The sequence below is a fragment of the Rhinolophus ferrumequinum genome, chromosome 20 (assembly GCF_004115265.2).
Source record: "Rhinolophus ferrumequinum isolate MPI-CBG mRhiFer1 chromosome 20, mRhiFer1_v1.p, whole genome shotgun sequence".
Taxonomy (NCBI): Eukaryota; Metazoa; Chordata; class Mammalia; order Chiroptera; family Rhinolophidae; genus Rhinolophus; species Rhinolophus ferrumequinum.
In genome coordinates this window covers 29,758,342-29,768,794 of record NC_046303.1, presented here as the reverse complement: position 1 = coordinate 29,768,794, position 10,453 = coordinate 29,758,342, and the positions used below count along the sequence as shown (strand labels likewise).

The 10,453-nt window shown below is 36.7% G+C and overlaps 1 protein-coding gene across 1 annotated transcript; it reads right to left on the bottom strand.

Annotated features, from left to right (window-relative positions):
• Positions 1-1,586: 1,586 nt before the first annotated feature.
• LOC117012407 (thioredoxin-like) lies at positions 1,587-2,017 on the bottom strand. Its single transcript, XM_033088663.1, has one exon. The coding sequence runs from the start codon at positions 2,000-2,002 to the stop codon at positions 1,685-1,687; it is 318 nt and encodes a 105-aa protein (XP_032944554.1). The 5' UTR covers positions 2,003-2,017; the 3' UTR covers positions 1,587-1,684.
• Between the last annotated feature and the right edge of the window lie 8,436 nt (positions 2,018-10,453).

Below are 10,453 nucleotides of genomic sequence, written 5' to 3'. Positions count from 1 at the left end.
AAATATTCAAGAGTCTACAAAAAAATAGAAAAAATATGAACAATGCAGTAAGGTTTTTTTAAAATAAAAGTTTGGTATAAAAAATTTTTAAGAACTCAATTGAATAGTAATTTGATAATTTTATCTTCTAATATAAGTAAATGAGAAGTTGCCAGTCCTATGTCAGTCTCATTCATTTTTTTTCTGAAAATTTACTGGTCTATACAATCCCCAAATCTGGGAACCACTGGACTGGCTAACTTCTACAATTTCTCTGAATTCTCAGAGTATACAACTCTATATATTTAGATATTAACTGTAATAAGGATATAACTTTAATTTTAATGTAAAATTTAACACTATTAAAGTAGTACTAATATTCCTTAAAAGTAGTCTGTTAAATGGCCAACAGGTACATGAAAGGTGGTCAACATCACTAATCAGGCAAATGCAAATTAAAACTACAGTGAGATATCACCTCACACCTGTCAGAATGGCTTTTATCAAAATGATGAGCGAGAACAAGTATTGGCAAGGATGTGGGAAAAAGGAACCCTGCATACTGTTGGTGGGAATATACATTGGTGCAGCCACTGTGGAAAACAGTATGGAGATTCCTCTAGAAATTAAAAATAGAGCTACCATATGACCCAGCAATCCCACTCCTGGGAAAGAAATGAAATCACTATCTTGAAGAGATATCTGCACTCCCGTGTTCACTGCAGCATTTTTCGCAATAGCCAAGACACAGAAACAACATAAGTGTCCATCTATGGAAGAATGGATAAATAATATGTCACACACACACTCACACACACACACACACACACACGAATATTATTCAGCCGTGAGAAAGAAGGAAATCCTGTCATCTGCCACATGGATGAAACTGGAGGTCATTATGCTAAGTCAATAAGTCAGAAAGAGAAAGATAAATACTATATGATTTCATTTCTATATGGGATCTTTAAAAAAAAAAGTCAAACTTATAGAAACAGAGAATAGAATGATAGTTACCAGGTGTTGGGAGGTGGGGGAAATGGAGAGATGCTGGTCAAAGGGTACAAGCCTTCAGTTATAAGATGACTAAGTTCTGGAGATCTGATGGCATCTATAGCCAATAATACTTGAAATTTGCTAAGACAGTAAATCATAAGTATTCTCACCTCCACCCCCTGCCCCTGCCACAAAGGTAACTATGTGAAATGATAGATATGTTCCCTAACCCGATTATGGTAATCATTTCACAAAGTATATGCATATCAAATCATCACATTTTACATTTTACATATATACAATTTTGTCAATTATATCTCAATAAAGCTGGAAAAATAAAGTTGTTTGCTTTCATAGACAGTCCAAATGTTTACCCTGCAATCCGGTTTATCCTATAGTTCATTTAAAAGACTAACTGGATTAAAATTGGCTTTATAACTAGTTTGTTTAACTTTTTTAGGCCACATCTCTGAAAAGTAATATTTCTATTTATAAAGCAGACTATGATATCTGTTATATACTTCATTTTATTTAATCTTACCCTATGAGTTGAGCATTATTTTTTTTAACAGTAGAATTAATATTTTATTCTCATTTATAATTGGATGGCAATTGACCATAATTTTCTACTTGATTTTTTCTTTTGTAAATAAAAAAAAATTACAAGTTTTAAAGAGCCAATGACTGGTTATGTTTTCAGAAAACATAATTAGATTAATTCATTGATGGTGGATTCAAGTTTTTCCTTGTTAGCTCCAGAAAATTCACCCACCTTTTGTCCATTTTTAAAAAATTTGAAGGTTGGCATGCATTTGACTTCACACTCTGAAGCAACATCCTGACAGTCATCCACATCTACTTCAAGGAACACGACATTGGAATACTTTTCAGACAGGGAATGAAAGAACGGCTTGATCATTTTGCAAGGCCCACACCACGTGGCTGAGAAGTCAACGACTACGAGCTGATTTCCTGCACTGCGCAAGGCTTCCTCAAAAGCCAACTTGCTCTGGATCTGCTTCACCATTTTGGCGGCTGAGGTCTGACGAACGACAGCAAGAAGCGATGAAAGTGGATGCAAAGGGTGGTACTAAGCTTCTGAGTTGAGCATTATTACCTTTTAGGAATCAAGGGCTTGAAAAGGTTAAATAATTTCTGAAATTCATTGCAGCCTCCCCCAGATGATTCTCATGGTTCTGTGACATACAAGATTCTATTAATTTAAACATTTTTTAATCCATTCCATTTTGCTTAATTTTTGCATAATGGATTCAAATTATAATACTTAACACAGAGGAATTATTTCAATGTTGCATGAAATACTTGTTAAAACTGTCTTTTGTTTCTATTTACATATCATTTTTATTTGTTTTTGAGTACTCTTCATATTCAAAATTGGGCTTTCCCTCATGGCTCATTTAACTACAATATATTTATGATAAAATATATTGCAGAACAATTAAGTTACAATGCAATGCATCTTCTGATTCATAAACAATGTGAACCTAAAAAACTTACTTCTTCTTTAATAGCTTTAATACCAAAATATTACAAATAACTACAACTGAGGCAAATAAACTTTAGTGTATTTTTATAGTCTAATAATCTAAATTAAGCTCTCTTCAAGTTGGTGAAAAACATAGATTTTTCTTTTCTTTTATTTTTTTTTCAAGAGCTCTTCTCCTTCTCCTTCTCCTTCTCCTTCTCCTTCTCCTTCTCCTTCTCCTTCTCCTTCTCCTTCTCCTTCTCCTTCTCCTTCTCCTTCTCCTTCTCCTTCTCCTTCTCCTTCTCCTTCTCCTTCTCCTTCTCCTTCTCCTTCTCCTTCTCCTTCTTCTTATTGGAATATTGAGGAACAGCGTGTTTCTTCAGGGCCCATGAGCTCCAAGTCAAGTTGTTGTCCTTCAATCCAGTTGTGGAGGGAGCAGCTCAGCTCCAAGTCCAGTTGCCGTTTTCAATATTAGTAGCAGGGGACGCAGCTTACCACCCCATGTGAGAATTGAACTGGCAACCTTGTTGAGAGCTTGCGCTCTCTTACCAACTGAGCCATCTGTCTGCCCAAGTCTCATTTTCTTAATGACATGATGCATTCTTCAGATTGCATAATCATCTCTTCCATGAAGATTCCTAGGGCTTCTAACAATCCTGGATATGCTCTTTCCCACACTCCCAATATTCATTTCTGCTAGTTTACATCCAAATTACATCCCAGATTCGTCCTGTGTTTCCATCTCCAATGCTATGACCCTGACCTCAGGATCTGCATCACTCACAGGCTTCCTAACCAGCCTCCCCTATTTCCAGGGCATTCTTCGCACCGAACCTGGAGTGATTTTGTTGTAATGTGTGTCAGATCCTGTCCTTCCTCTGCTTAAACATCCAATAGTTTCCCATTGTACTCAATACTGATACCCTTAAATGGCCTCAAGGCTCCATGAACTAGCCCCTCCTACCCTTTAACCTCTGCCCCTCCTCTCCTTTCCCTCTACACTCCAGCCCACCAGACTTTTGGCTCTTCCACTCCACCAACCTCATTCCCGACTCAGCACCTCTGCTGTTCCTTCTGTCTGGAAAGTTCTTCCTTCAGCTCTTCAGACTGGATTCCTTTAGAGCTCTTCCTTGAGACTGGCTTTTTCTCATCATTCAGAGCTCAACTTCCTCAAAAAGGCCTTTTTTTGAAACATCCCCACCACATTGTTCTTTTACCTAGCTACGTTTTATTTTCTTACAGTATTTCCTTTATTACTGTCTGAAATCATCTCGCTTATTGATTTGGTTATTGTCTTATTCATTATCTCACCCACTGAAAGAACGGATGTTTCACGAAAACAGAGCTTTATTTGCCTTATTCACCCTTTTATGTTTCCCCAGTGCCTAGAAGAGTCAGTGACTTACTATGATTTCTGTGGGCCAAAGGCACTTTTGCCTTCTTTGGCCCTTTCCTCCATTAAAAAAAAAAAAAAAAAAAAAAAAATCTAAAATTATATTTTAAGACTGTATTGGTATAAAGACAAATCTATTAATATCATATATCAAAACTTTTCTTTGACCTAAAATTTCTTTTTTTTCCTTCTGATTAAGACATTAAGGCTTGTTTGTGGGCCTTCGGCACTGGACCACCTAAGGGAGAAGTCACCCTGAGAACAGTGCCCGGGGTGTGACAGGTGCTCAGTTATTGAGTGCACTGAGTGGATGGCCTGGAATTTACGGTCGCTGTCCATGCCTCACTTGTGATAGAGGAGGTAGGAAGGTAGGCAAGAACAGGAGAAGGAGGAAGTAGAAGGTGTCATCAATATTCTGTTACAGACCCACTGAAGCCAAGAGCCAGAACAGAGATTTGGGCTAACAAAATACACCAGGATGAGATGCGCAGAATGAGGAGAATAAGCCATGTATAGGATAAAAGGCCAGGGTCCCAGAGACGCTGGGCTGCTACCCACCCTCAGGTCGGCCCACTCCACGCTCAGAATGTACCTGCTTTGCAAAGAAACTTTGCTGTCTACTACTTGCTTGATTCCGTCTCTTGATTGAATGCTTTTAAGAAGACAAGTACGAGGAAAATCTCCATTCCCGGCAACACTTCCACTCAACAGGTCAATAATCACTTGGGTTAATCATCGCTAGGAGTCCTGTATTTGTAAACTGAGAGGGTAAAATCATATGGTTTTCCTTCTGTTTTCTCAACAACTTCTCTGAAGTTCAAGGACGATTATGGTCTGTTGCCGTATCACTTTGTCTTTTATTACACACATCTACTATCTTGTATTGCTTTTGTGCTTGTTTAGAGTGTTAGGCGTATCTCTGTAACTAGATTACAGATTCCTTCAGGACTAGAATTTTATGGTATTCTTCCTTATAATGTTCCCAGAGTCGATAACATGTGATTAATATTTGCTGGTTATTTGTCTGATTGCACTTTTACATTATTATATACATAAAAAAATGTAGAAAAAGATAAACTTCAATCAGTATATGGTTGGACACTGGCTCAAGAGAGATAGAGGGACTGAAAGGAGGAAGTGGGTGTTCTAAAGCAGCGCTCCTCTGTCTTTTTCATGTCGTGTCATGGCACAGTAGGAAATTGCCCCATTTACACAGCTGACATGGCTAAATGTATGAGGCTGCTTGAAGCTAGAGGTGTCTGGTTGAGGGCTCTAGATGTCCCAGGCCCTATCACACCATATATGGGATCAATATCTCTGTGCAACTGTATCACATTTGTGATGTTGGGGAGGAAAATAATTTTCCCTCTATCATTCTAGGTTCTTGGCTGAAATTTCCCCCCTCCCCATAATAAAAGACACATTAACAGGAGAAAAACAAACAGAAGTTTAATAACGTGTACACTCTTTTTGTATCCATGGGAAAACTGGGTAACTCTGAAATGGCCCAAGACACCACCTTAAATACCATTTCCAGCTAAAGACAAAAGATGTCGGGGGTAGGGGAGAGATAGTTAGGAAAGGTTGTCAGGCAAAGCACAATAAACAAGAGCAAAGCTGTTATGCAGATATAAGTCACTGGCTTTCCCCACTGATAAGAGTTTCTAGAGATTTAGTCATCCTCCTTTTCCCAGTACAGAGAGGAGATCTCCTTACAAATGGAGATTTCCCTTATAAATGTAAGTGTTTCATCTACCACCCTCACTCCCCCTACCCTTTGGGAACCACTAAACTATTGTCTGCAGCTATGAGTTTTTGTTTCTTTATTTTTTTGTCTTGTTCCTTTGTTGCTTTCAGTTGTATATCCCACATATCAGTGAAGTCATGTGGTTCTTGACTTTTTCTGTGTGACTTATTTTGCTTAGCATAATAATCTCAAGATCCATCCATGTTGAAGTCATACGGTTCTTGACTTTTTCTGTGTGACTTATTTTGCTTAGCATAATAATCTCAAGATCCATCCATGTTGTTGCAAATGGCACTATTTCATCTTTTCTTGTGGCAGAGTAGTATTCCATTGTATATATATACCACATCTTTTTTGGGGTCAAATATATGGTGATGGAAGGAGAACTGACTCTGAGTGGGGAACACACAATGTGATATAGAGATGATGTATTACAGAATTGTACTTAATACATCATCAAAATTACATAGGTTTCTTATGTCATTTTACATAAGAAACCTATGTAATTTTACTAATAATTGTCACTTCAATAAATTTTAATAAAAACTAAGTAAATAAAATAAAATAATTTAAATATCTCTTATAAAAAGATAACTTCTACTCAGTTTTCAGAGCTTTTCCTTTGTCTGCTGTTTCTTAAAAATAATCAGCCTAAAATAATCCTTATGCCAAAGAGACATATTTTGGGGGTGACAAAATTGCTCCCCTTCAATAGCATAACTGCTTGAAAGCCTTCTCTGAAGTCTGCTGTAACTGCTAATGTGGGATTATTAACCAACTTCCAGTGATGTAGTAGATAAATCTCCTATCGGCTGCTGAGAGTCAACCATTAAATTTTTAGGAATATTGCCAGACTTGTTAAATACAGACATTATTAAAAATTAAATTATATACTTATACGTAAATAATATTTAAATGAAGGTAATAAATTCTCAACAAATCATATTTTACTATTGTGTACTTCTTATATTCTATTGCTAACTATGCTTTTGAGGTTATTTATGCCTATTGCATTTGTATGCTGGAAACACAATATAATGGTGTGCTACTCCTTAGCACTTTCCAAGTCTGTGTTCAGTAATATCACACTGGTAGCTTGAAATTGGCCATGATGGTATTTACCCCAATGGAAATCAGAGCATGCTACAAACAGCTGAATGTTAAACATCTATCATTATACTACTCCCCTTTGATCCCCCTTCTTTCTCTCTCTCTCTCTTTCTCTCTCTCTCTCTCTCAGCAGGTGCTAGTGTGAGGACATTTTGAGGTGCTGTGCATATTGGTTAGTCAACAGGAACTTTTAGCAAATGCAGTGGGATCTATGAAACCGGAGGAATCCTCTGGATGGTCTGAACATAAATATTCTTAACTAAAAGTGAGTCATGGTGTGTAGACATGTCCTAGATTTGAGCTTCCTTGACGAAGGTCCATTTTAATCTCTGAAATTGTCTATTGTCTTTGTGCATCTAAGATAACATACATTGAAATGAAATGTCAGGGTGGTTTTCTTTTCCAGATCCCTCAAAGGCACAACTGTTGGCACCAGAGCACATTGTTATCTTTTTGGCCGCATACCATCTCTACCATCTTACGTACTGTGAAGGTTAACCATCCTGTACCTACCAACGTAAAAGAAGTGTGGGTCTCTCCATTTTGCATTTTATCTAATCCCAGAGATTTCTCTGCCCCTTTAATCTATCACCAATGGATTTCATGTAACCCTCCTCGTGTCTCCTCCTTTGACATTATTGTGTAAAATAAGCTGCAAAACTGCCATTCTCTGGAGCGTTTTCTCAATCCATTGAGATTTTGTTTCCTGGTAATTTTCAGTTTGGCTCAAATAAACTCTAATAAGATGTTTTCTTAGGCTGGATGTTCTTTCAGTGATACAACTTGAGCTTTCTAGAGACTGAAGTTACAATTCTAGTTGGGATTCTCTCAGAGAACTCTCATTAACTCATATTGCATCTCTAAAAATAAGGTTTGTTTATTCAAAATGAGAATGATTTAACTACATGATATCTAAAATCCTTTTTGAATTTGCATTTAAATTCTATTTTCTTCTATTATTCTGGATTTAGCCAATAATAGAGAGCAATGTGGTGGGGATGTTAAAAAAAAAAAAAAGAAAAAGAAAAAAAAAAAGGCCTTTCTGGGGAAGTTGAGCTCTAATTGATGAGAAAAAGCCAGTCCACTATAAAGATTTGAAAGAAAAGCTTTCCAGACAGAAGCAACAGCATGGGCAAAGGTGCCAAGAAAAGCCAGTGCAGTGGAAGTTCGACCGTTACACATAAGTAAAACACTTTTTACCAGACATAGTGCCAAAATTCTGTAAAGACATGTGCAAGGATGATCATTGTGGCTTTGATTTTAAAACAGTACTTACAAACTGAAATTAGTATGTGTCTTAATAAGGATCTGGTTTAAAAAATTATGATATATCCATGTGAAAGAATTATATGTATCCTTTAAAAAGAATAAGGTAGAACATGCTAATGAAAATATCTCCAAGATATGCTGTTAAATGAAAAAGCAAGATGCCAGCATAATACAGTATCACTCAGTTTGTGTGTTTGTGGTATAATGTGTTTATGTAACAATAACATATGTGATGTTATATGCACGGGAAATTGCTGGAAGCATATACAAAAACTTGTAATGGAAGTGATTTCGTGGAATGGAGTAGGAATGAAGGATGTGCAGAGAGAAAGGTTTTTAACTTGAATTTTTTCAGCCTTTTATATTGCTTGAATTTTTTAACTTATAAATGTATATGAGATCTGACAATTAAGTTCGTAAACCAGTTGCAATGATGTTACTAACTTTTTTTTATTCAGAGGGTTTATTCATTATGAATTTGTACTAACTAGATAAATAGTTAACCAGTTTTACTATTTGGAAATGCTGAAAAGGCTGCATGAAAAAGTTAAATGACTTGAACTTTTCACCAACAATTCATGGTTCTTACATCACGGCAATGCACCAACTCACACGGCACTGTCTGTGAGAGAGTTTTTAGCCAGTAAACAAATAACTGTATTGGATCACCCTCCCTATTCACCTGATCTGTTCCCCAATGACTTCTTTCTTTGCTGAAGATAAAGGAAATATTGAAAAGAAGACATTTTGATGACACTCAGGACATCAAGGGTAATACGATGACAGCTCTGATGGCCATTCCAGAAAAAGAGTTCCAAAATTGTTTTAAAGGGTGAACTAGGTACTGGTATCAGTGCATAGTTTTCCAAGGGGTATACTTCAAAGGTGACTGTTTTGATATTCAGCAAAGAGATATGTAGCACTTTTTCTAGGATGAGTTCATGAACTTAATTGTCAGAACTTATGTTACTTTTGTAGTGAAAATAAATTAAAATGTTCTTTAAAAGCTACTTAGCAGAGAGAGAGAGAGAGAGAGAGAGAGAGGGAGATGATAGAAACAGCCCAGGATGGCAAGAGATAGTTAAAAAATTAAAATACCTCTGAGGCATTTTATACTCAGCGTTTGCCGTGGAGGATTCTTAGGAGTCGATTAACATTGGTGCTGAATGCAGGCAGGAAAGAGGATAATGAAAACCAGGTAAATGATGTGGAGGAGCGCATAAGTCGTATATTTAGAGCTAATGTCTTGGTGTTTGTTCATATTCCTTTTAGTGGTTCAGTCCTGGCTGCCTACTACAATCACCTGGGAAGCTTTAAAAATGTACCAAGATCCACTGACAGAGACACTAATTTAATTTGTGTGGGGAGGGGCCAAGCATATACATGTTTTAAAAGACCCCTAGGTAATTCTTGTGTAGCCAGGGTAGAAGACCACTGCACCTAACACTGCTTATAACCCTCAGGATAATCAATATGCAATTCTTGACCATCTACTATGTACCAGGTATTGTGCTAGGTGTGAGCCATACATATATGAAGTGATTTTAAAAACTTAGGAAAGGAACTGAATAGGAAAACATACAAATGGCCAACAGATATATAAAAAGATGCTCAACATCACTAATCATCAGGGAAATACAAATCAAAACTACAATGAGATATCACCTCATAGCTATTAGAATAGCTGTCATCAAAAAGACGAGAGATAACAAGTATTGGCAAGGATATGGAGGAAAAAGAACCCTGTGTACTGTTGGTGGGAATGTAATTGGTACAGCCTCTGTGGAAAACTGTGGAGGTTCCTCAAAAAAATAAAAATATAACTATCATATATAACCCAGCAATTCCAAAAGAAATGAAATCACTATCTCAAAGAGATATCTGCACCCTCATGTTCATTTGCAGCATCATTCACAGTAGTCAAGATATGGAAACAAGATATGGTCGATGGATGAATAGATGAAGAAAATATGGTGTAAATACACAATGGAATACTACTCAGCCATAAGAAAGACGGAAATCCTGCCATTTGCAACTACATGAATGGACTTTGAAAGTATTACGTGAAGCAAAATAAGACAGAGAAAGACTAATACTGTACGATCTCGCTTATAAGTGGAATCTAAAAAAGCCAAACTCATAGAAACAGAAAGTAGAATGATGGTTACCATTGTACTGATGGGTGGAGAAAATGGGGAGTTGTTGGTCAAAAGTGCAAACTGGCAGTTATAAGATGAATGAATTCTGGGGATCTAATGAATGCACAACATGATAATTAAAGTTCCCAACGCTGTTTACATACTTGTACGTAGGTTGCCAAGAGAATAAATTTTAGATGTTCTGACCACAAAAAAGCAATGGTAATTATGTGACATGATGAAGATGTTAGCTAATTCTACAGTGGTAATCATTTTGTAATACAAAGTGTATCAAACCAACACATTGTACATCTTAAACTTATACAATGCTATAT

Bases quoted from the DNA above. Each gene is read 5' to 3' on its own strand.
- LOC117012407 (XM_033088663.1), bottom strand. From the start codon at position 2,002: ATGGTGAAGCAGATCCAGAGCAAGTTGGCTTTTGAGGAAGCCTTGCGC.